The following is a 26,190-nucleotide window of genomic DNA, read 5'->3' as shown; positions in this document are numbered from 1 at the left end:
TGTGCTGAGAGCTCCCTTCGGACACAAAAGTGCAAATGTTGTGGTGTATATAATCCATTTCTTGGATATTTTACAGGTTTCTGTTGGAGTAAAAAAAACTTTCTGGAAGTATTGACGGCACCATGAATCACTTTTATGGCTACTGCCGTCTTGAATAGGGGAGTGAAGCTAGCAGCTAGAGAAAACTTCTAACAGCGGCGGCCTGATAGCAGTCGCAGCTGTTTCTTATTATACACACGTTTTCTATTGTTTTTTGGTGTGGTGTAACTGCTCCTCTAACGTCTATGGATTTGTGCACTCGTAAAAGCTAGCATTTATTAACATTTCACTAGCACAACGATGTTTTTCATTGTACTAAAGAATAAAGGACACGAGTCTCGTTTTATTTAAAGTCGGGTGTATTATCGAAACCGTGTTTGCGAAAAATAAATAACGTAGTAAGTTTTTAAATCTGGAAGTAGGTGTAAATAATTACTTAAACCATTTAGCTTCGTCCACGCTTATCCACTGAGGGACGTGCGCCACCTGCTGCCCCTCTGTCTGAACTGCAGCCGGTTTCTGTACAGTGGCATTAACAGGAATTGGAGTAGCTCTCATCATAGATCGGCTCTGATTTTAGTGACACTGGAAGTTGCGTGGGGGAGCCGTGGCTCATCTGCGTCAACATGGCTGATGAAACAGCGAAAGCGCAGACCGCCAAGCCGGGCGGAGATACGATATTTGGAAAAATTGTACGCAAAGAGATTCCTGCCAACCTAATCTATGAAGACGATCAGGTATGCGTCCATCACTTTGATTCACGAGGACGTTTAAAGTCTGAATGTTTCTCATCGTGGCTCCGCAACTGCCTGCAGGAGGCGTTCAGCTAATGCTAACTCAGCGTTGCAGAAACGCTGTTTTTGTGCCTACTTGCATTTAAAAATGCTGCAGCAGAGCTTGCAGAAATCATGTAATGCATCAGAAGAATCTGCAAGTTTATAAAATATTTCGACAGGCTTCTTGTGCACGCTTTTGGTTTCGTTCTGCATGCCATCATGTGTCGTTGCTCTTGTCATATTTGCTACAACACAGCGTCTGAAGTTACAGACAGTTGGCTTTGCACCAAGAAGTGACAGGGTTCACTCCAGTGCTGTTTGCAGACTCGTTAAACATGTAGCCGCTGTGGGCTAGAGCAAGACAAGGAAAATTAAAAGGTGAGGTTCCTACAATAAAGCAACCAAGCAACATCAAGTGATTTGCAGCAGACATTAGTGAAATGGGGAATAAAAGCGTTAAAAAAAAGCAATATTTATTTTTATTTCTAAGTTTTTGAACTGCTTTGTATTCCCAGTGTAATGAGCTATAGTTGATAACTCCAGATAATTTATGTCTGTCATATTTACAGATTCCACATTTTTGTACGCCTTAAATGCAACAAAAACATGTAAACATTGTGTCACATTAAGGCTTGGGCTGTGCCACTAGTTGAATTTTAGTTGCAATTTTGTCGAAGTCGACATGCATTTGTTGTTGTGCCCCGTTCTGCTTTCTTTGATGTGTTTCAGATATTTGGGACAGAAGGATAGCAGCAAGATTGAAAGGGAAGGTTTACAAGATGACAGTGAGGCCTGCTGTGATGTAGTGTTCGTAGACAGTGGCCCTGACAAAAAGGCAGGAAGCAGAGCTAGAGGTGCAGATGAGATTTTTCATTGGGAGTGATGAGGAGGTACAGAAATGAGATTTAATAAAGAAGAACATGCAGAGGGTTGGTGTGACAGAGGAGGATGCTTGGAATAGGGTGGAGGCAGGTTATCTGCTGTGGTGAAGAAAATGAGAGTGACTCATGATCATCTCATTTAGAGCTGAAATTACAATTAGAGTTGATGGAAATTAGCCTAAAAAAATAAAATTTTATTACTGTTTTTAAAGTTTAATAAATCTGTTTTTCCAAAATGTGTGTTTAAAATTTTCAGTATTGACCAAATATTCATGACTATGATTTTTGAGATAAGCAAGCAGCCTTAATGTGTTTAACTCCAAATACTGGGGTGTGCATAAACACGTAAAACTATCTAAGTACTATTAAGACCTGAGTTATTATCATTTTTTTTATTATATTTTTATTTTTTGTTTTCAGTTAACTTTCAGTTATTTCCAATTTTGATTGTGCACAGTCTAATTCTGTTTTCTAATTTCTTGCTTTGGCTCTCAGTGTGTAGCCTTCCCTGATGTCTCACCTCAGGCTCCCACTCACATCCTAGTCGTCCCAAAAAAGCCAATTGTTCAGCTCTCTCAAGCCGAGGATGATGATGCTGCGGTAAGTATCATTGTAATGACTTTTGCTTGTGAAATAAACTATAAACAATCTCACACAATCATTTCCCTGGCATATTTCTATCATTGACCACTAGGGGGAACTATTTGCCTTTTTAATAATTTAATGCAGGGTGTATTTTCAACTCATTCTTGCTGTGTGTCTCTTAGTTGTTGGGCCACATGCTGATTGTTGCAAAGAAGTGTGCTCAAGATGCCGGCCTGTCCAAAGGCTACAGGATTATCATCAATGATGGGCCGGACGGAGGCCAGTCGGTGTACCACATCCACATCCACGTTCTCGGTGGGCGCAGTATGGGGTGGCCTCCTGGCTAACGCTCAGCTTCCAGCACCCACCATCCAGCCATGCATGTTCACATCTGTTGTCTGATTACCAGTGCTGTTAAATCTGATCGAGCCAAAATATATCTGTGGAAATAAAAGGCACATCACAACACCACTCGTGCTCTCTTGCCTTTATTCTTAAACCGGACATTTTTTAATAGAAAGCTTGATCGTGTTCTTCAGTGGGGTTAGCAGTAATGTCATTTACAAGCCTTTAACTGAAAGACGAGCAGTTGCGGTCAGAAGTCTGCATATAGTCATCATGGTAACTTAATGATTCCTTTGTATTGTTCTTTTTCCAGGGATTGAATGATTGTACAGCATACCTGATTTTCTCTAATCTACACAGAGTCAAAACTGTACTGACAGGCTCAAATCTATACATACATAATCCTAAAGTGGTGCTGAAGGTTCTGCACTGTCCTTTAACTTGTTAATGCTAAGACTCCAAAGTGATCATGACTGATTACAACTAGTAGTTTGTCTTTGCCAGCATTAAAGGAATTGTTTTACAGCACTCATTAGATTGGATCCAGGTCTTCCATAAACTGGAAATTACTGGAACACCAGTACTACTGTCTTGAGAGGATGCTGATCAAGTAAAAAGCCCCTGCATCAAAATTGACACCTTCAAGCTCAACTGAAATACGCAGCTGCCCACATGGACAAGCCAAATATCTTCTGGAGAAATGTTTTATAGTCAGACGAGACAAAGATTAAGATATGTGGCCACAATGACAAAAAGTGTGTTTGGAGGAGTAAAGGTGAGCCTTTTAAACTTAAGAGTACTGTACCAGTCAAGCATGGTGGTGGTAGCATCATGGTTTGGAGCTCTTCACCTTAAATCAATAGGTAGAAGGTTGGACACAGTTAGGTTTTCCAACAGGAGAATGATCCCAAACTGTTTTTTTAAATGGACTTTATGGGCTAACATTACACTTCTGAAGTGGCCTTCTGAAGTCTACACTTATAAGCCCAGTCTGTGTCAGGAAATCACCAAATTTACCCAAGAGTGGTCAAATATCTGGGTGGAATTATGCCAGAAGCTTATTAATGGCTGCCAAAAGCACCTAGCCAAGGTTCAAGTTGCTAAGGGACACTTGTCCACAAATTAGCGGGAGTATATTTGAGCTTCTGTGTATACTTTTGACCCTGTGTGGATTAAAGAAAATCAAAAATAAGTTCAAACTCGTGCATCCAATTCTTGTTCTTTAAAGTCATTAAAGATGTATGCTGTACAATCGCTCCACCCTGGGAAAACAAAAAACAATTCAAAGAAATCATTAAAATGATGACGCCCATGATGAGTGTATGCAAACCTGACCACAACCATAGCTCTTGTGGTTGAAAGGAGTGCAGCTGAAAGGATGAGGGATTGTTCCTGCTCAAAATGGGACTGTGGGACGGTTAGAGTGTGGGTTTCAGCTTTCTTATAAACCACTTTCCTAGACAACATGAGTAAAGTCATCTGTCACAAGAAAACCAAGGGAAAAAATAAAAATACGAGAACCAGTCTGAGTTTTAGATCAATAGAGTGATTATATCTTTGGGCCAAAATAAAGCGTGTCCTCACTGGTTTCAAGGTTAAGAAAATAATTTTGTGTTATGTTTAGTGTTTGGAACTTCGTTGTAAGATTAATATTAGGGGTAAGAGGCTTGGGAATCCATTAATAAGAGAACAACTTTTAGCCAAAATAAAAGAGGTACCCATCCAAATGACCTCAGCACTGCACTTATTCAGGCCCCCAGCCACAAACCTGACAAGTCTGAGGAGAGATGTGAGAATTCTGAATTTATTAGAGGGATAAATTGTATAACCTCCTACATCAATTAAATAGAATTAGATGCCAGGTACCATGTAAAAGAAACTGATGTATTGTAGTTTGAATATAGTTCTTGTAGATTACAACAGCTGAACATGCAAATGTCTAACCGTTCAGGCATCACAAAGCGAGTAGTTGTATCATTTGCATTTTCAGTTGACACACTATTAATGGCAATTCTACTCAGTAAAAATGATAGTTCAACTGACTGTAAAGGAGTTCCTTTTTTAAGGAGGAATAACAACAGGTTCCTCATTAATCAGTAGTGCTCACGTTACTTCTGTGCAGGTTAACTAAACCCCAAAAAGTAAAAGTGGGACAATTTGAGACGGGTTACTAAAACGGCTGAAACATGAGCATGAGCTCCAAATGTAAATACGGTGAGGATAAAAGCAAGTTAGAGTTTAATCCTTTAAATAACAACCTGTTTTTTCTTTACTGTTTTTTGTCACATCACTTTTTGAGTTCCAGGCTTCCTAGGCTCACCTTCCAACAGTCATGGGATGTTTCTCAGTTGTTACTGGAGATGCATTTCCTTTTCTTTGTGGTTGAGTCTGGGATAAGCCAGGTTTATGTTAAAAAGGGACTTGTTTATATACACTCACACGATCAAGGTGTGAATCAGAATGGGGAATAAAGGTGATTTAAGTGACTTCGAAGATGGCATTTGGTGCCACATGGGCTTTTCTGAGTATTTCAAAAAACTGGGATTTTCCCCACATAACCACAACCATCTCTAAGGTTTACAGAGAATGATCCAAAAACAATATCCAGCGGTGGGAGTTCTCTGGGTGTATATCCCTTTTTTATGTCAGAAGTCAGTGGAGAAATGCCTGATTGCTTCAAGCTGATAGGAAAACAATATTAAGTCAAGTAGTTTCTCATTACAACCAAGGTTGTGCATTTGGAGAAGAACATCTCTAAATGCACATGCAAAAGACTGAACTAGGTCCGGTCAGTGCAGGACAGGAACTACGAAAACAGTTCTCACGGGCTCAACAAAAGACTGGAAAAATGTGGCCTGGTCAGATGAATCTCAATTTATGGTGAGACATCGGGATGGTAGGATCAGAATTTGGAGTAAACATAAGAATGTGCCTTGTATTGGTTTGGGCTTGTGTTGTTGTAATGATGTGGGGGATATTTTCTTGACACCACAGCCTGCCTGAACATTGTTGATGACCGCATCTATCCCTGTGTCACCACAGTGTGCCCATCTCCCCATGGCCGCTTCCAGTAAGATAACACATCCTGTCACAAAACTCAAACCAGTTTCTTGATCATGAAAATGGGTTCACAATGAGTTCAAATCTCTGAGAATTGTTTCCAGCACCTTGTTTTGAAGGCAAAAGTGCAGTACTAGCAAGGTGTACCTAATGTAGTGACTGGTGAGTGTTTTTTTTCACTGCCTAGTCAAATGAAATTGGACAGACAAGTGTATGGCTCTTTTTTATTAACAGTAAGAACCAATGCAGATAACTGAACAAATATAAAATGCATGAAACATCCACAACATATTAAAACAAAAAAAAAATAAAATAAATAAAATGTTTTTTTTTTCTTTACAAAAATAACAAGAAAAAAAAATACAAAGAACACTGAGCAGATGACACATGTAGAGTTTTAAAAAATAAGCCTGTACCTAGCATTCACAGTCCCCCAATTTCTATTTTTTCTGATAAAATGGGAGAAAATAAAAAATAAAAACACAATTAGAGGCTTCTTCTTCTTCTTCTTCTTTTTGTACAGGCAGAATAGTTCCAGAGAGGCAAGGCAGTCATGTCTGATATCAGGCTAAGTGATATCGCTCATCTGATGCAGCCTTTGACTACTTCTGCATGAAAAAACACCACAATCTGATGTGCAAAACCAGATAAATCTTCTTTAGACGACTACGTCTTTTTTTCTTCTTGTAATCAATGCCCCCCCAGCTTCAAAACGGGCACTTTGAGGCATTGAAAAACATTGTACAGTACGGTATAGAGAAGGAAATGAACATGTATTGTGGTACCTAATTCACTATTCCATGATCATCTAAGTACTAATACACTTGCCTTTAAGTTGTCTTACTCTAGTACACAGACTATAAGCTGGAGAGAGATTCAGAAAATGGTTAGTCCCCATAAAGTAACTACAAAAGCAGCAAAGTCAATGAGTAAGAGGTTAATTATACTGAAATTCCACAGTATCAGTAAGATAACAATGCACCTTCTGTATATACACAAGCAAAATTCATTAAATCTTCACAGACGGGGAGCTTATTTTGTAATTATCTAATCAATTCAACGACTTGATATTTTAAACCATAAAAAGGCTTCTTGCGAGGTGCCCATATTCTTTTGACAGCACATTAATTGAAACTAACCCAGCAGCTTTTTTCAAGTTCAGATTTTGTATGCACAAAGAAAACGAACAAGTCAAATCATAAAAAAAGTGTCTAAATATAAAACAGTGGTTTAAACAGTGACCTTCTTTGTTGCTACTTGAAACAGAAGTCAATCTGTGACTTGAAAAAACAAAAAAAGCGGAGAAAAAGCCAATTGGAAATCATAAAGACACTTAGGCATAGATTCTCACAGGGGCCAGAAATATCTGTTTGCAATTATTAAAATAATGATTCGTTATAATAAATAATCTTCTTGAATCCTTGATTTGCTAACAGAGACTGGGTTCTGACATTCAGAGAGGTGGGTGAACTGCAGACCAGATCACGTTAAGATGAACTGCAATATCAGTTGATGACTTTTTACCGTTTGAAAACATACTCGCTTTGGTAAGTGATTATCATTGGTTTCCCTTAGGCTGTTACTACTGAGTAAAACCACTATTCAGTATTGTTGAGAGCAACCCAGGCGCTAACTTGCAGGGAGAAAACACTCGGCTCTCTCATGCATGTGCTACTGCTCTGACAAACATGTTTCCAGCTACAAGGAGGAAAAAATGGGGAGGACAGAGGGGAACATAACAGGCGAACAAGAAATAGGTGAACCGACAGATGGGGAGGCACTGCAAATCAGTTTGAGAGACGGCTTGATGGACGGTTACAATTCGGAAATATATAAAACATCTGCAATTTGGCAGTTCCTGGCATAAAGCATGTCTATTTATGACTGTGGTTTGTCGGGGTGGTTATTTAAGGCTTCTGAAATATTCTTTGCACTGGCGTGGAGCTAATAAATTATTGCAGTGTGTTGTATTTTGTTCTAGTGTAAATAGAACATGTTTTGCAAGTGTTATGTTACAATGCAGTCTGTCATGAAAGTGTTAAAAGTCTTTGAAGTAGAAGGGATACGGGGTCATGCTGCTACTATGGAGGATATGTTTTAAGGCATGTCCTTAGTGTAGAAGGGGTCCAGACACACGGAGAAGGCAAGAGGACTGGAGGAGACTGTACGCCCACAGAAATCTGTCCACTGAGAGAGCACCCAACCGGGACCGTCATGTCAGCCGGCCAGCTTGAACAGTTCAAAGTTGAAATGTCAGTCTTTCATTCATGGGTCAATTTCTGTTCATGGTTAACTCATGATGTATCAGCTGAGGGTCAGAGAGGGGAGTCTAAACGTCAGATGAAGCACTTCAATTCTGGTGAGGAGATCTTTTTTTTTTTTATATTATGCTATAATCTTAGACTGGTATAGTCTCAGAATGGCCATTGTTCTGTCATAAACAAATAAACAAACAAAACAGTTTGAATGTTTCTACATGGATCACCAGCCGCTGGCACTCCAATCCATTTGTTTATTCACATAAACCAAACTTTACTTCTGGGCGATGGCCTCCTCTCCGCTCGGCCGGATCCGGCTGAAGCTAAGACCTCCGACTGCCGATTTACCCAGACCCATGCTGGTGTCGCGTGCTTTCTCCTCCGTGCTGGCAGAAGAAGTCTGAACCCTGGCGGAGGCTGCTGCTGAACCTCCAGACCCTGGAAGTATCTCCGGCAGTGATTCTTTGGCTGGGGGTGCCGACCCAGGGCTGGTAGCAGAGGGGGGAGTTGTTTTGGCGGCTTGGGGCTTTGTAGGGGTTGTGGGGCTGGTCAGGCTGAGGCTGGCCAAGGCATCCAGAGTCCCATCTGGGTCTACCATCACATTGATCACTATCACAGAAATAGACAGAGGGTCAGTGTGTGCTTCATGTAAAAGCCAGTGTATATTTTCTATTGTAAAATATAGTTTTTGATCTGGTCTTGCTTTAAAAGCCACATGCACAAGTATATGAGAAGAAAAACATTTCAGATTTGCAGAGAATCAGCTCACGAACTCTTTCTGACACCTCCGTTTCCTACATATGTGTCCGTCCCATTTTGCAGGGTGATGAATTTTCAGCATTTGAAAGAAATCCATCATTTTTATTTATTTTCCCTTAGTATTAAGGTGCTTCTCAACTTTTAAATACAAATAAACAGAGTGGAGATGCAGGAAAATGTCTACGACTCTGAGCAAGTTCACATTTATAATTTACCTTGAAGCTGCTTTTCGACTCTCTTCAGTTCAAGCAGAATACCAGAAATTTCCTGTGAATGGAGGGTGGAAATAAAATGATTAGGAAGTAAAACGATTGGATTCACTTAACACTGGGAATTGTTTGTCACTCGATATGATTCAGACAGATGAATTTACGCACCTTGTTGGAAGTTTTAAGGAGTGGTACTTCACTCTCTGATCTTAGTTTACTCTCAATTTCATCCCAGTTCCTGTCCTTATCCTTAAACAAAATCCTGGAAGCAAACATTGTACAACAGGTCACGTTTGTATTCAGGATCAATGGGTTGGAGTTAGGCACTGTAGATATGTTGTTAAATGCTAATGGTACTTATATCAACAAGTATAATCACCTTATTTTTCCTGCTGTTTTGTCAATGGAGTGCCTGATCTTGGTGGACAGCTGGGAAACTGAATGGAGCAGCAGGCTGTCTAACACGGCCTGCATGCACACAGAAGAAGAAACTGACTGTTAAGCTGACTGCTGAATGCAATGCAGCTTCCAGAAATTTGGTGTCATATGTTCTTGTTTGCCTCTCACCTCCTCTCTATTCCAGGTGCGTCTTCTTAAAGCTCGAGGCTCCAAGTTGTCAGGAGCACGGGGCCGGAGCTCTGCTGGTTTACCGTTTATCTCTGGTGGCTTACTAGTTGAAATCACAGGTGGGATCTTCCTGAAGTTGAGGCTCTCATCAAACACCCGATCAACCAACTAGGCAAAGAGGGGGAGAGATGAAGCAGGGAGAGAAGAAGGATGTCAAAGTTTTGAACCGAAAGTAGAACTTCGGTGTTGTTCTACTTTAGTTTAACATAGTTAGTATGTGAGAATTCATGGGAAATGAAAGAAAAACTCTATCAGTAAAAGCTAAGCAGCTCTGAAGCTTTTTAGTCTTATAGTAGAAAAATAATAAAAAAAAATACTCTCTTGGTCAAAATAAGGATAAACAAATGAAAGTGGAGTGCATGGGACTGTAATACGTGAATACCACACAGCAGGTGAGATCAAGAAGCAGCAGAGAGGCATTTTTTTAAATGAAAGCAAAACATTAAGATGGAAGAGTGCAATGGAAACACACGCAGTAAGGCAATAAGAAGAAGAAAAATGGGCACCTTTTTCATGCTGTCCTGTATATCCGGCTGCGTGGGACGTGCAGGGCCTACCTCTTCCCGAGTGTCAATGGCCGATCCTGGAGTGGTGGCAGCGGTGCTGACTGTGGTGCTGGGTGCTGTGCCGGATGAGCTGACTGAGTCAATCTCGCCGGCAACATCGTGGATTTCACGAGCCAAGATGGCCAAGTCCTTAGCCAGGTCCTGGCTGATCCTGCGCACACAGGGGAATAACCTGTTAACCATCAGACGGGGTTCTTTAGGACTCGGGATAAACAGCCACATGAACACATGAAACCTGCATACACAGAACAGCATATACAAAACCGTTAAACCATTAAAGCTCAGTTTCACTCAGTTCAGTGTGGATCAGTACCTGGCTATCTCCTCGCTGTGTGCTGTCCAGTCCCTGATGTACTCCTCTTGCTCTTTCATGCGGTGTTTGATCCCCACTCCACCTGGGCCCGTCACCCCAACTGGGCTCACAGTGGCGCCGAGTCTGGAGTTGCGGTGTGGGACGATGTGATGAGGCCGCACGTGGGGCCGTTTTGGAGAATTGCGATTGGAGCCGAACTCTTCCTCCGAGGTGGAACCGTACTCTGGTGGCAGACGTCTCCACCTGCTGCTGCTGGACACTATGATAGAAGTGCATGAGAAATGTCATCTTTCAGTCAAAAATATTGTATTTATTCATTTCCAATATCAGTTATTCATAAAACAGATAAATGTGCTTGTGAAGTTGAGACGCTTTGTTTCTGAGGAAGCCAGCAGCCGATTCTGCTCTGATCCGACAAAATATGAATGTTAAGCAGAGGAGAATGGATGCTTCTTTGTTTGTTGACAAACACAGATATTTCTCAAAGGCAACGACGATAAGCTTGATTACTGAACTGAACTGCCTTGCTGAGCTTGAATAAAAAACGATGGGAGAATAAGAAGCGTTAGTGGTGCCAAGTATTTCAGGAATACTATCATTATTGTAACTTTGTTTAGTTGTTGTATGGACTGATGCAGCAATGATTGGAGTTAAAAAAACATAGTTAAAAACAACAACAAAAAAGAAACACTACTTGAGTTTATTGAAAAGCTCTCGGCCCATGCTGCCAACAAAAGCATCCAACAAGTTAACAAATCTTGTTAGAGCCATGTTAGTGTATGTTAACCTGCTTCAAAATGGTCACACGCCAGAGCCATTAATGTACTGTAACTGTGCCATGATGAGATGACACAGAGTGCTCTTCCAGTTTTCTCAGAGCGGAAGTTTCTAGATCAGGGGTGTCAAACATAAGGCCAGAGGGCTAGAATCAGCCCAGCAAAGACTCTAATTCAGGACTCAAGTAAAGGAAGGCAAAAACAACACCAAAGTAATTAGGCATTTGCTCAACAGTTAAATGAAAGAAAATTTCCATGTTTTCCACTATCAACTATAAAACTTTCAGGATTTTTTTTTTTTTACAGTAGGACTAATATAAATGGTCAAATAATGGTCAAAAAACCTTTTGCTTAAAAATTAAGGGACAGCCTGAGCAATGACCTACCAGAACTTCTTCTGTAATTCTGCACGTCTTATAATTTAAGCGCAAAGAGTCGTGCTGACAGATTTCTTTTTTTGCCACAAAGTGGACTGTACGTGGTCCGACACCCCTGCTCTACATGAAAATTCTCCACAAGGTGGAGCCAAGAGCACATAATCACAGAGTTGGAGATCAAATATCAGATCTTTGGATAGAAGTGAAGCTTAATCTTTAATACTGCGTTGAATACATCGCTGTTAGCATTTATACCTGCTATAAAAAAATTTCGTATACTTTACAGAGCTGATACGGCTGTATTGATTTGCTATCAAGAGTGACACTCGGCTGATCATATTGGAATTGAATATGATTGAATTCACTGAATCTATAAAAACATTTAAAAAACATGGTAAACTTGTAAAAATCAATCTAGATACAAACAAATCCTGTTACCATTTGTATCACGGCAGTTTTAACCTTGTGCTAATTAATAATTACATACAGTACAACATACTACTACAAAAACAGAACTAGGAAACCTCTGAAAAGGTGCACCTCAGGCTGCATGTAGCATGGGATATAGGGCCAAACTACAGATTTGACGCAGTACAAAAAGTCAAGCGTAAGAGTATGGGTAGAGCATTTGAGTCCTCATCACAGCAGATTTTAGGTAGGAGATGTTAACAATACAAATATGCTAGAGCTGGGTCATTGTAGTTTACTTTGACATTTACTGGTGATTTACTAAGCCTTTGCATTTTTGTATGTGGCAATTTTTGCCAAAGAAGCTACTCAACATACATACATTGTTTTCATTTGACTTTTAAATGCAAGCAGCGCCATTTTTAAAACTGAGTTGCTTCAGTAACACAGTTCAGATCCTGTGGAGCTCAACCTTCTATTCCTGTGACCCAGGTCTGACACACACTTGTACACACTAGACACACACACACAGTCTAGTTAGGCTCTATAGTCCTGGTACAGTACCCATTAGCTCCTCCTCTGTATCACCACCTGGAGGTTCGGGTTGAAAGCTCTCTGGATAATGAAAACCAATGCACCAAATCATCACAACACGGTGGAAATGTTTGGACACAGATGTTTACATACTGACATGTGAGGTATGCAATGATGAAGATGTAATTAGACTTTGTCATACTTTTTTATAAAGAAACTGATAATTAGGTCAAAACAAAAATAAAATGAACGGCTAAAACTAGAATTCTACTTTTTCCTTTCTCTGTGCAACTAAAAAATCTGAATCAATCAGACAACAGTGCTGGAGTAGATGTATTCACCTGTGGGCGAGCAGTACCCCGCTGTAGTGGTCTTGGTTTTGGCTTCATTCAGTTTGGACACGCTGTTGGCTCTCATTCTGGGTGTCAGCTTGTTCTCCGTGGGTGTTGATGAGCGCAAGCCCAGACGCAGAGCAGTCTCAGATGATAGCCGGGGTGAAGAGGTGGAGCTTCGGGTCATTGTACACTCAGAGTCACTGCGGGCTGAGATGGAGCCCAGACGGTTTCTTCGTGGCTGCGCCAGCAAATCCAGCCGTGACATCCCTTTACGGCCCGATGGCGGTTTTGAGGTGGAGCTGGTGGTGGACACCTCAGAAGCCACAGACACCCTGTCTGCATCAGCTAGATCCGTGTCAGATGTGTCTCCCAGTCGAGCACGACGGAGAAGAGAAGCTCTTGTGGGTCGCGGCTGAGGCAGTGAGGCTTGCTTGCTCAAGGAGGAGGCTGTGGCTGCATGAAGAGTCCGGCTGGTTTTGGAAGAACCACTGGCAGATGTCTTTGCAGACCTATCAAGTTTGGATTGCAAGACATCATCTGAGCCGCGTCCATGTGCTGAGTGCCCCAGAGGTCCAGAGTAGGTCTCCTGGTCTGAGGAGAGGATGTCGGAGATGGGAAAGGATGAAGTCTGGTCGTCATCAGTGAGATCTGCAGAGGGCTGCCGTGCTCTGGAGGAGGCAGAAGATGGCTGAACAGAGCGACGTGCATCAGTCCGGGTCGTTGCTTCGACTGGCCTGCTTTTAGTCTTTCTCTCCAACCGTTCACGAGCACTGGGATTTGTGATGCTGGTTTTGGAAGCTGTGCTCATATTGCTTTTCTCCCGGTGCATGCTGCTGAGGGAACGCCGTTTTTGTACACTGGCTGCTGCTTTCTTATCTGCCGATTCAGCCACATGACTAGCTGTGCTGGCTGTGTCCACATCTGACTCAGGAGAGATAGAGTCAGTCCGAGGGAGGAGGGCTGAACTTGAACCCTGAGCAGTGATGCCAGCTTTACTACTTTTCTGATCTAGTTTGTTTTCATCTCTTAGTTTGGCCTCTAGGAAAGCCATGACAGCTTCAGTGTCCTTCAGGAGAGTTGCAGTATCCATGCTGCCTACAGAATCACTGCGTTCACGCCCATTGCAGCCTCTGTTTATACGTGGGATGAGCTCGGCAGGGACGCTGGCACTGGGCTTCTCAATTGTGAAACTGCCCTGGCGGACGAGAGGCTTTCCAGACTTCTCGTTTCCTTCTCCTGCTCCTCCTCCTTTCCTCTCCTCTGACTTCTTTCTCCTCTCAGTGCTTCCAGAGGTCCGGAGAGAAGCCTTAGATGGAGAGGAGGTGGAGCTTTGTTTCCGTTTACTAGTCATTTCGCTGTTCTCCATGGGAGTCGGGGACTCCCCGTCTCCCTTGTTCTCTTTCTCCTGAGGTTCAGTATCCTGCTTTTCTCCAATCTCTGACCTCAGAGTCTGGATAGCGGATTTAGCCCGGGAGTCATCCACAGGGAGCTGAGGGAGGGTCCTACGCTTACGGTCAGTCAGACTGGAGGAGGATTCGCCTCTGCTGAGGGAGGCACCAGACTCACCAGTATTAGCACCTAGAAGAAAAAACAACTTAATTGTGATTCTTTTTTTTTTCGTTTGTTTGCATGAAATTAAAAAAAAAAAAGATTTTCAGTCCTAGTTCTACTTTGAAATAATTAGCATATCAAGGTTTTAAAAATGAAAACATATTGTGTTTAAAAACTGAGTTTCCAATAGTATCTACCTCTCTCTTTGTGCAGGAAGCTGCCTGTTTCTGCTCCTGAACCCTCTGGGTCGGTTCTTGTGTGATTGGCTGCTATGCTGGCCCACTGAGAGACCCAGCTAGAATCACCAGGGAGAGCCTGGGAGGACACAACAGGGAAGAAAACAGGATTGAGAAAATTACAATAGAGCTCACTTAACTTAATGGTGGCACAAAAAAATACCCAGGAGATCATAACAATCGCTATATCTAAAAGCCACTAAAGCAAATGTATAATAAATGATGAGAGAACTGAGTTAGACTGTAAGGATGAAGATATTTCACTATATTTTTATTTGATATTAAAAAAAATAACAGTTTGCTATATGCTCTGTGTGTTATTTAAATACATATAAATCACCCAGACAGGGGGGCATAAAAGACAGAAGAACAGACAGAAAGGCTGTCATTGCACACACACGCTGTCCCCTCCCTCTTGTAAAACTGCCTAAAGGGCCGAGCATGTCTCTCCTCATCTTAGTATGATCTAGGTCACTTGTAGGGAGGCCTTGCCTACTCCCACGAACAGGCTTAGGGAGTAAGTGCCATCAGAGTTATTCTGACACACAATATGAAGCTTAGTCATGAATCTTAAGTCTGTTATATGACACTGGACTAAGAGGCTATTGTCAGTACTTTAACAACACATGCTAATCTATAGGTGAACATAAAAAAGCTAATCAAAGACAGAAAAAGGAAGAAAAATACTATAAGGGGCATAAAAAAGTAACAAAGCAAAAACAAATAACCAGTTCAAGTTCTGTTTTCTACCTCTTTTCCACTCTGTCCTGCCTCCTTTCCTTTTCCTTCTCCTTTCAGGTCTGACAGAATCGATGAGTCTTTGTTCTGCTGCACACCAAACACCTAAAAATATGTAAAAAAAGAAGAATACAAAAACGTTTTGCTCAAGTACAGTTAATCTTTCGACAATATGCACATTTTTTATGCAACACAATAATGGTAGTCTTTGGAATGAAAATGAAATACCTCCATAATATATTTTATAAACATATCATTCAACAGTTCTCCTACTGAACAAAAGTGAACTAAACAGAAGTAAGTGCTGTTGAAATAAAGCATTAATTGGGTCTGGTTAGTTGAGTACCATGGCGACATAAAAAAATATCAGTCACACATCACACAGACAAACACACACACAGACACACATGCACTATTTACAAAGGAAAAGAGAGTGAAAGGCGGACAGACTGTGAGCAGTATGCCAATTAGTGTGTCAGCTAATTACAGGAATTAGCATAACAACACTTCCAGTTTTGAATGTAATGTGCCCAGACTACCACTACCTCGAAATACACTCCACTAATTATATCACAGCTCCTCCTAAGATAACACCTGTATGCAACACTTGAAGGGACAAGTGCCACACTAAGATGTCATTTAGTAAAGTTAAAATCAGGCCTGTGTGATAACCTTGTAATTTAATAACCCACAGCAACAACCTGACTTCCTAAAAAAGGTTTATGTGCAGCCAATCCCAACTTCTGAATCGGTTAGGTGACAAATAAAAAATACTGGCCATTGTTAGAGTTGCTAACTTTCCTTTCTACAACTTTCTAACCTTAGCAAGTAAAATTGTCTCTGTAAATGTAACTCTCAGTCATCTCTCTAAGTGCATTTCTTGCCTATCTCCAGTATGTTTTCAGTGACCATGAAAAAGCTCTATGGCACAAGACCAGTGGCAGCAGTAGGAAATTGATGATGGTGGCGCAGCCTCCCTGGAGCATTGTTTAATAAAGCAGGACAGTCCTTGATGGAGTAAGTCTCTCCAGGCAACTACAGAAGCATTAGCTTTACCAATGGGACAGAGAAGATGGGTGGTGGTCAAAAAAGGCAACAGAAAGGGGATAGCTTTGTTTTAATGTCAACAACGCCAAGTACTCTCATAGGACTCACTACCTCTAAAACTGCCAACGAAGCAGGTAATAAACAGACTATTAACCTTGCTCTGGCCTGTTTATGTTGGCTCAGTTACTTTCTGCAGTTACTGCAGAGAGACTTTAAATGATGCTTGTCATTCTAACTGCTACTTTTATGGTCAAAGTTTGGAAACGAAAAGCAACAACACACATAATTTTTGTTTTCTTGTGACTTTGGAGGGATCAGAACATAAAACATTAAGACTCAAACAACAAAATGCAACAGATGTCCTTTAAATAACCCACATTTAAATTTACTATTGTAATTTATTGTATTCTATTTACACAGCACATCTCAGGTGAAAAAAGATTTCAATCTAGGTATTTAAGGCTTTACAGACTTACAGATTGTTTCAGTTTGTTATGTAGAGTTTAGGATTTAGTTTCTGGAAAATATGTTTTTAATCACGAACTAGTGGTGATGTTTATGGCCCAAAAATGTGGGATCCTAAATACATCTCATTTCAAGTACTGTGAAAGCTGGGGCAGAATAACAGACATGTTTCCACGCTACCTTGTCTATCATTCGCCTGGCCTCCTCTTCCTCCGGGTTCTTGTTTTCCAGTTCGATGGTGTAGGTACCTTTATCACTGTGGTCGTCTTCTGCCTCCACACCAGCTGTACTTGCACCTCTGCCCACAATTGATGTATCCTCACTGGGGGTGGTGGGGCTACCTGTCGCCAGCCCGGTACTGGCCGAGCTCCGACCAATACTTGGGTCCTCTGACCTCTGTTTAAGAAGCACTCGGGCAGCTGTAGGGGCACCTACAGTCACTGTAGCTGGTATTGGGGCTGGGACCTTACCTGAAAGGTACACACACAGAGCACAGAAATACAGCTGTTAAAAAAAATAATGGTCACACATACATAAAATGCTTTTCAGAGGATAAATAGTGCCTTTGTGTCATTCCTTTACTTAAATAGCTAAACTCCCAGTATGTCTTATTATATTTAATGGGTATAGTTTTAAACATTTACTTTGGGAAAGACAAACAAAATCTGGTCATAGAAAGAGTGTAAAAATACATTAAATCTGAGTTTTATTACCTGAGTCTGAGGCTGTTGTGGCCGAGGTGGAAATGCTAAACACCTTGGGGTGAGAAGGAGGCTGAGGACAGAGTCCCTCTCCACCAACTCCTGCTCCCAGCAGGGGTGCGGTCTGGGAAAATGAATATGACCGGCGCTTGCGAGGATTTTCCTCATCATAGAACTCGATCATAAAAGCAGTACGAGTCCCAGTTGTTCTGGTCCCACTGACTGTTATGTTGCCCCCTCCTGTTTCTCCAGATCCTCCTGCTCCCACGTGGCTGTGTGACGCTTTTAGGCGTTCCTCTAAAGCATGGCGTCTGTTGGCAAAACGCAGCCCCAGCCCATTCTCTGAGTCGCTCTGGGTGCCATCCTCATGTTTGCTGCCTAAAGGGACAAAAAATAAGAGAAAAAAAAAAAGAATTACTTTAATTGACTATATTGACCGTCCACATATTCTCAAGCAAAAGATCTTACATTTACATCACAACATATATGCAGAATAATTCCACAGCAACAGACCACAGCTTATGTAAAAAGATGCAATATAGCAATGCTGTGCATACAGCAGCATGTGCGGCACGTTCTGACAACAAGCAGTTAAAGAGCCAGGCACACAGAACCACATCCACCTAAAACCACATTCATAGTCTAAATGAACTATGAACTTTCAGTTGTGACACAAACATTTAACAGATAAGACAGACCCTAAAATCACAACCTACCGCATTACTCGAGTTATTCTACATTTGGATCAGTCTGGGTCAAATCATCACGTCCACGCTAATCCAGACATGCCACCCACACCCACCACTATCCCTGCCTACTTTACTGACAGCAAGAGAGGCGAGGGGGAGGGGAGGAGGAAAGCATGGAGAGGGAAGCGAAGTAGAAGAAGGCTGGAGTAGAGTGTGTGCGTACGTGTGTGTGTGTGTAGAGGGGGTTCAGGCTGAAGAAGGAGGGGAAGTAAAAGGGGAAAGAAAAGGGAAGGCTGAACAGAGAGGAAGATTGGGGGATGTGGAAAATGAGGAGGGTGGAGGGGCAAGGAATGAAAACGGATTAAGTGTGACAAAAAGGAAAAAACAGAGACTGAAGAATGCTCAGGATACGGAATGTATTGTCATTAGAGCTAAGAGAATGTCACACAATCAAAGGCCTAACCAGTCACTGGCATTTAACTAGCTGGCAGTCAGTCTATCAGGATATGGGAGAAGCGAAGGGAAGGAAACACCACAGGACTGGTGCTGCACATGATCACACACATTGTATAAACCCAAAGCTCTGTGATATAGTTAATACTTTCTCCAAAATAATACAGGCCCCAAAAGCTTGTTTTTAGGCTGTTTTTCACTTCAGACACAATGTGCAAGTAGTGCTACTGAACTGCCCTCTGTGAGAAAAGAGGACAAAAAGCTTAAAAGATGCATACATGCTGAGTGGTCTTCAATGGCTTGGCAGGTTCACTGTGCACAGACTGTTCCTTTGAATCTGTTAATGCTAAACGTGACTTCACCTATAACTTTCTAGATTTATTTCATTGTAATCAGGACTGAGAGTCAAGTTATGGACAGTACTGAATTAAAACTGGAAAGCCGGTAAACATTAGTGGCGTATCAGTATGACGCATTATTTATGTTAACAGTGACACGCTTTAGTTTTCTAATTACTTCTACTACTTGAATCTATTACTTCTGTTTGTTTTGTCAAGTCTAAGAAAGTCTGTTTAAAAAATGTGAGAGCTGGAGATCTAAACAACAATACACCTTTTGAGATGACCTCTATGCCATCCCAACACTAGGTGTCTCTGTTTTGCTTTGGTCTTGTTGTGCTTTGGTGGATAGCTGGATGAGCTACACCTGGGCCCAGTATGCACAGCTTTAACAGCTCCCTCCTTCCTGCAGACTGACTGGCTATGCTACAGTGAACTCTTTTAATTTAATTATTTTACTTTTCATGCATGCTGCATGCTGATAAATGCAAGTTCTTTTAAGTTGATCATATTGTTTTCTACGTTTCTACATCTAGTTGTGTCTTATTCCTTGCTATAGTTTATGAGCCAGACTGTGGCATTTTTTTTTTTTTTAAATCTGCCTTTCACAGGGCGCCAACCTTCATTCAAGTACAATATTAAATTGCAGAGCACCCCTGTAAGTACTTTTTCCACACTGGGATATCACAATGATTCTGCTGCCTAGGGCATAATTCAGAGTCTGTGGCTCATTTGTCACATTCCACCGGCCACCTCCTCAAAATGTTCCATCTTTCCAAACTGTAGTTTATTAAAGCATTTATTAAAGCATCTATTTCATTAACAAGAAGAAAAAAAGAAAACAGTAGCTTGAAGAGATCAGCAGATAAGCAGACAACGAGAGGCAGGTCTTTCATGCTGTGTGTCCGAGACAAAGAAGCCCTTGGTAGGGCCAGAAGAGAACAGAGATGTCTGTGAGAGTCCAGTGCTCTGTCCCACTCGCCCCACTATGACTCACAGTGGAGCTGGCCTCTGCCCGCACACGCACACGCACACGCACACACACACACACACACACACACACACACACACACACACACACACACAGCTCAGCATTTGATACAAGAAAGTACTTACTTTACATGTAGACACACTCACACAAGCAGGCAAGCAAACACACAACCTCAAACATACACAGAATTGTACTGTATGTAAGGATACACTGCAAGTACAACACATACAATTGAATTTAAAGTCCTGAGTATGTGATAGGCTTTAACTATTAGGGCAAATTAATTACATTTCACATGAAACACTCATCATTAATAAGAAAATGAATTTTGTGTTCTTAATAACATCTCAAATCACACATATTTGGCAATATGCTGATAAGCGTGCAACAAAATACTTACATTTTCATGCACACACATGGCAGTTCATATTCTAAATAACCAACAGTATAAAGATATATCATGTAGACTATTTCCTACAGTGAAAAAAGAAAGACTTACCTTGATGGTTAGAAATCAAAACCTCAGTTGCTTCTTCTCAATTTTCTTGCTGAACCTCTGCCACCCTCTCTGCCTAGCACCTCTATGACACACCCTGAGCACACAAGCCTCCTCTCACACATGCCGCACTGCTTGTCTGCAGATCAGTGCAGAGCATGATTCCAGCACACACATGCAGCAGACGCAGACCTGGCGAATTTCAGCAACACAAATGAACATGTAAGCAGCACATGCTTCGCACACGCACTCATCAGCACTGAAACGCATGTCTCACACATGCCGCTGCAGCCTTCACACACAGACACACAGACAGATGTTCAGCACTAGTGCTTGCTATGTATGTCTGAACGCTCGCCTTCCCTGCCATCATTTGCATCACTGTTACTATAACAACTAACTCAAAAAAAAAATGCTCCCTTCCTTTGCTGCCTCCCTTTCCGCTTCTACTGCAGTGTACACAAGTCTCTCTGTCTCTCTCTCTCTCTTGCTTCTCTTTGTTTAGTCACCTTGGCTGCAGTTACTGCAAATACTGCTCTCTCATCCTGCTTCTTCCTACCTTCCCTCTGTACCTGTCTGCAGATAGCTTTTCATCCAGCTGTCCACTTACCCTCTATCTCCTTGCTCTTCAGCCACATTTTGAAAAGACTGCAGCGTCCAGCAACCCAAAACTCGTATTAAAATAATAGTCCCATAGCTGAGCCATTCTGACAGCCAATTAACATGTGTGTTGTACTAACTCCATCTAATGAATTACCTTCTCTCCCTTTCACTTCTGCTAATAGATTTCCATTTTCATCAGCTCGCATCTGCTGGTCCCTTCCCTTACACATGCCAGCACTATCATAAATTGGCCTTCATTTAATTGACTCAAGACATGTACATGGCCTAGCCTAGCATCAAACCTAAACTCTCTTTAGAGGGAGAGAGCACAAGGCTTAACCTTGCTTGGTTTAATCAATTCTCATAAAAACCCATAGCAGCAGAAGCCAACTCAGCAGCTGGCTGCTTGCAGGTAATGGGGACAAAGAAACACAGAGAACCAAGAAATCTACAGCAATAGTATTTTCAAACCTTATCCCACACATAATACAAAAGAAGAAAAACATTTTTCTGATCATGCAATCAGGCTTTAAATGGCAGGATGTATTCTATGCATGCATGTGAGTATGAGTACTCTTTTCTGCAAACAGGAAAAAGGGGCTGAGCTATACAGCAGCAGAGGAGTAGGCATGGTATTTTCTGCTAGCTGCTAATCTCCCCTGTTTGGCTACTACTGCCAACAACCTCTGGCAAAGAATCAACTCCAACTTCACATAGTATGGCAAATGACAGTGTGTTAAATATTGTACTATTACACTAAGAAAGTGAAATTAGAATGACTTTTCTGGTGAACTAACTGATAACTCACAAATAAGGATTATTGCAGGGACTAAATGGGATTCTTTTGTTAGAGGAAGGAGAAATAATCAGGGAAACCGAAAAGAGGCACAACAAAACACACAAACTACAGACATACAAATAGTAAACGCAATCTACCTTTCAGTCTTTTCAGATGAACTGGCACATCGCTCTTGATGCTCTTGCTGCTCTTGCTGTCATCCTCTGTCGACTCGCTGCGCACAAGAGTGGGGTCATTCTGGGCTAGCCAATCAGCTACTTTGCTCTCAGATGCCATCATAGCAGCCTGTAGGGTACTCAAGTCCCTTCCTCCTGCGCCTCCACTTCCTGCTCCACTCTTCTTGGAGCGAGATCTGTGGTGATCGGGTGTGAACTTTGACACGTGGTCTTTAATGGTGACTTTCCCTGGAGATGTGTTGTCAAACTCTATGGTAAAGGAGGCGTGACCTTGAGCTGTGGAGCAGACATACTACTGTGTCAGTCAGTACTAAATATAAGTTTGCTAACTGAAGCACTTTTCTAAAAGAAAAAATGCATATAACCAGATTGTGTAATTATACAGTAGTGCATGGACATTTGCTAAAATATACTCAAATAAGGCAGTGTCTCTAGCAGAATAACTGCTACTTTGTCTGCACTAGATACACATTGATCTCTTATTTGTGCCATAAAAGATTTCTCAAAAGTTCAACATGAATAACATGAAGAATACAAAACATAAATACACCTGCTTTTATAAAGACATATCAAAAAGAATTAAACATATACTTCACTTTACCTGTAGTGATGTGACTGGCTGTGCCCTCAGTGTCCTTGGTAGGAATCTCATGGATGCCGTTACTGGCCATGTGACCCTCCTTGGTGGGGATCTCAAAGTAACTGGAATCATGGGCAGTGGGCGCATGAAGGCCACCCTCTTTAGCTTTCTCCCCTCGATGTGCCTCTTTGCTTTCTAAGTTCAGAAAATACCAAAAGATGTATTAGAAAATAGATCAAATTTGGGTAGGCAATAAATATTTGACATCAGTGGATTAAAATAAAACCACCCAACCAACCTGTGAAAATCTTAGCCAAAATTAGATGGTGAGATTTTATTTTGGGGTTGTGTTGTGTTACCAGCTTGTGGACACAGCACAGCACTGTTCCAGCTAATGTGCTTTTGCTCTGCACACATCCTTTTTAAAAGAAAAACACAAAGCTTCCGGTACCAAAAATTTTGTAAGTTGCCTAAAGACTCCATATTCTCAGCTTCTATGTGGAGCACAGGAATACATTACTTAGTCGACACAGATGAATACTAGATTTAATTTTCAAAGGATATGAAAGCGAATATATTGAAAATCAAGTCATTCAAGACACAGATCAATCCACTCAGGGTTTGTTCTTCACATCAACTTTCTGTTTCTCATTTTCACTTTCTGTCACTCTAAAAAAAGAAGTAGTGCTGGCATAGCTCTTTAAAACCTGATTTTGGGGGACTGGCAATATGGAGCACTTTTTTTCTCTCATTCGTCCGTATTAGCAAACAGACCCTCTGTGAGATCTGAATATGACAAATGATACTTTCAGAAATTAGAAGGGCCATCTGCTTCATGTTGGGGAGCAAACGTAGGAACATATGGCAATTGACAAAAAGAAACAAGAAACAGAAACTGTCTGCACAATACAAGAGTGAGCAACAGTGAACACAATTCTAATAAAATATTTATTTTAAATATATCACAGAGCTGCTTAATGACTTAGGACAGAAAACAGGACATTCCAAAAGGTACAATCTCTTAGTTAAAAGCTGCATTTTCCACTTCACTTTACTTCCCTCAGCTCAGTTTAGTTGATTTTTTTTAAATCTTTTTGAAACTATCAGTGGCTGCCAGTGTAAGCGGCTCAGCAGTTTTGGAAAGATTTACAACACAGATTAAGACTGAGAGCAAATATGATGTACTTTAGATCAAATATGTGCAGTGATGCTTAAGATTCAATGACTATGAGAACACTGTAATACCATTCAACTAAGACAGAACACATGGTTCAACTTTCAAACAGCAGTACTACTACACTGTTCACATTTCTTCTCTGTGATCTCTTACCTTTCAGGGCCTTCTGGTGTTAAAACAAACAGTTTTAAAAAGAGACAAAACAATATAAACAGCAATAGTTCTTCCTTTAAAATTCTGATGAACTCAGAAAACTTCCTCTATCCCACTCATGTAAGGAGTGAGTTAGTGTGAACATAAGTCATCTGAGAATCACTTACATTAGTCACTTCTGCAAAGTAAAGAACTCCAATAATAATTTTATTTAACCACTAGGTTCAAACTAACTGCTGAATGTGTTCCAGGATTTCTGTTGGCCTAACAGTACAACACCAACCCCCTTCTCATTTCACAGACTTGAGAGTTGAAGAGATTTCACTGACCGGACAGCTCTTCAATGAGCTGCTGGCAATCAAGTGCAAGGTAAAATATTAGATAAATACAAAGCTGACCCAAACTGAAAGCATTTTACCAGCTCCATTACTCAAAGTGTATGGATGAGAAAGTGATACTTACCAAAGAATTAGAGCGTGGTTGGCTAATGATTGCTGCAGTGTACACTTAGTGTGGTCTGTTTGGACACTGTGTGTGTGTGTGTGTGTGTGTGTGTGTGTGTGTGTGTGTGTGTGTGTGTGTGTGTGTGTGTGTGTGTGTGTGTGTGTGTTGGGAGGAAAGGGGGGAGCTGGTGCAATGGTGTAACCCAATCAGCTTGAGCAACAATACATGAGGAGGGTAGGGGACTCTGACAGCACAGCCTATTCAGAGGCAAACATAAAAAGACACACACTAAATTTAACTGAAGTACACATACATGCTACAAAGCACACAACCAAACAGAATCGCTTCCTATCCCCAAACCTCTCTTTCTCGCTTTCACTTCCTCCTAACTGTCATATCTGAAACAAATGACCTATTAGAGGAAATACACATGGAGGTAAATCCACACCACTTAAAATTAAATGTCCACTGATAACATACTGATAAATATGCACACTGCTTCACAATCCAACGTTTCAACATTCATCTTTTAAAAGCTGATGCTGGGGAGGGTAAATGCCTTTTACTCACCCGCTTCCATAACTGAAGTAGCCAATCCCATTTGGCTGATCTTCTGGAAACGTTTTTTTCCCCCGTTTGGTTTCAAATCAACCCTTCACACTTTTGCAGATTTACTCCAAACTGACAAGCTTTTCTAATCTCACTTCACCACAAAAATACGACACTAAAATCCACAGAGTGATGAGAATCGTAGAGAACAGAAAGCACCTATAACTGACTGTTAAAAGAGGTAAAACAAAAACAAACAAACAAACAAAAAAAAACCCAAAAAACCCAGTCTTCTTTTACCGACTGGCAAAGATGCTGCCAGACTATCCATCCAGATGTAACGAGAGATTTGAGGATGCTTCAGTCTGCTCCAGTGTTTTTTTGTGTTTGGTTAACCTCCCCCCACTCCTTCTGGTCCACACTAAACCAGCCTGGCACAGACTGATTTTTTTGTATCACTGAGCTGTTCCACTATTCCTCTAATCCTGTTACTCTGACTATCGGCTTCTAGTTAACGTTATTCCCCCCTCAGTCCAATGGTCACTGTCTAATCGCATAGTGCAGGCAAACAGACATACATGCATACATGCTATGAAAAAGGCCTTTGTGTGCACTTGGACTGTCACAAATACAAAAACACAGGCTAGTTGGACATCACCCCTTCAACACAAAGAAAGCAAATAAACGGAGCTGGAGGACATTAGGATGACTTAAGCTACTGATTCAACTTAACATAGCATCTTTAATGTGTTAGCTATTTAACAGCAAAGTTTCTATTCACAGTACATTGTAACTATACACTGTAAACAATAAAACACTTTTATTTGAAATCTTTTGCTTGAACTAAAGCAATTAGAAGCTTACTGAAAGTGCATCCTATTATAGAGTATGAAACTGAACTTCTACGTCATGTCTATTTGTAAAGCAGTTGCCAAGTGCTAACAGTAAAAACACCTTTTACAAACCAATCACAACTACACAAACTTTATTATAATATGTGGAAATCATTTGGCATTCTTACAACTATGTTTTGAAAATGTAACACTGTCATTGTACATGTACATTGTACCTCCTTGCTGTGTATAACCCAAGAAAGCACATGTTTGCGTTTGATCTCTGAAAGTGTAAAATAATTCAAAATTTCACAGCCTCCTAC

At 41.1% G+C, this 26,190-nt stretch overlaps 2 protein-coding genes across 8 annotated transcripts in view; one reads left to right on the top strand and one right to left on the bottom strand.

Annotated features, from left to right (window-relative positions):
• Positions 1-615: 615 nt before the first annotated feature.
• On the top strand, positions 616-2,752 carry hint1 (histidine triad nucleotide binding protein 1). The gene is made up of 3 exons (XM_084948052.1): positions 616-776; positions 2,192-2,296; positions 2,464-2,752. Exons 1-3 carry the CDS (start codon positions 666-668, stop codon positions 2,626-2,628), a joined length of 381 nt encoding a protein of 126 aa, XP_084804178.1. The 5' UTR covers positions 616-665; the 3' UTR covers positions 2,629-2,752.
• Positions 2,753-5,896: 3,144 nt separating this feature from the next.
• cep170aa (centrosomal protein 170Aa) overlaps positions 5,897-26,190 on the bottom strand; it is a 39,206-nt gene continuing 18,912 nt past the window's right edge. Inside the window, exons 1-16 of one of the 7 annotated variants that reach the window (XM_084948044.1) lie at positions 25,056-26,178; positions 22,733-22,906; positions 22,093-22,407; positions 17,599-17,964; positions 17,066-17,355; positions 15,386-15,478; positions 14,597-14,714; positions 12,855-14,426; positions 12,544-12,594; positions 10,419-10,677; positions 10,046-10,277; positions 9,480-9,647; positions 9,292-9,380; positions 9,081-9,174; positions 8,919-8,970; positions 5,897-8,553 (exon numbers count right to left, since the gene is read on the bottom strand). In XM_084948044.1, the coding sequence (XP_084804170.1) occupies positions 8,219-8,553; positions 8,919-8,970; positions 9,081-9,174; positions 9,292-9,380; positions 9,480-9,647; positions 10,046-10,277; positions 10,419-10,677; positions 12,544-12,594; positions 12,855-14,426; positions 14,597-14,714; positions 15,386-15,478; positions 17,066-17,355; positions 17,599-17,964; positions 22,093-22,407; positions 22,733-22,906; positions 25,056-25,086 (4,239 nt within the window). In that variant the 5' untranslated portion in view covers positions 25,087-26,178 and the 3' untranslated portion in view covers positions 5,897-8,218. Of the gene's footprint in view, positions 8,554-8,918; positions 8,971-9,080; positions 9,175-9,291; positions 9,381-9,479; positions 9,648-10,045; positions 10,278-10,418; positions 10,678-12,543; positions 12,595-12,854; positions 14,427-14,596; positions 14,715-15,385; positions 15,479-17,065; positions 17,356-17,598; positions 17,965-22,092; positions 22,408-22,732; positions 22,907-25,055; positions 26,179-26,190 lie in introns of those variants that run through there. The other 6 variants (XM_084948037.1, XM_084948040.1, XM_084948038.1 and 3 more) reach the window with 6 other exon arrangements.

Source organism: Perissodus microlepis, chromosome 13 (assembly GCF_051167445.1).
Source record: "Perissodus microlepis isolate ML-2025 ecotype Zambia chromosome 13, ASM5116744v1, whole genome shotgun sequence".
Lineage (NCBI taxonomy): Eukaryota > Metazoa > Chordata > Actinopteri > Cichliformes > Cichlidae > Perissodus > Perissodus microlepis.
Note: the sequence above shows the minus strand (reverse complement) of the source record. Positions and strands in the feature narration are given on the sequence as shown.

Excerpts from the sequence above, each read along its gene's own strand:
- hint1 (XM_084948052.1), top strand. The coding sequence starts at position 666 with ATGGCTGATGAAACAGCGAAAGCGCAGACCGCCAAGCCGGGCGGAGAT. Across the intron at positions 777-2,191 it reads TAATCTATGAAGACGATCAG|TGTGTAGCCTTCCCTGATGT; the intron begins GTATGCGTCCAT and ends TTTGGCTCTCAG. Across the intron at positions 2,297-2,463 it reads CCGAGGATGATGATGCTGCG|TTGTTGGGCCACATGCTGAT; the intron begins GTAAGTATCATT and ends TGTGTCTCTTAG.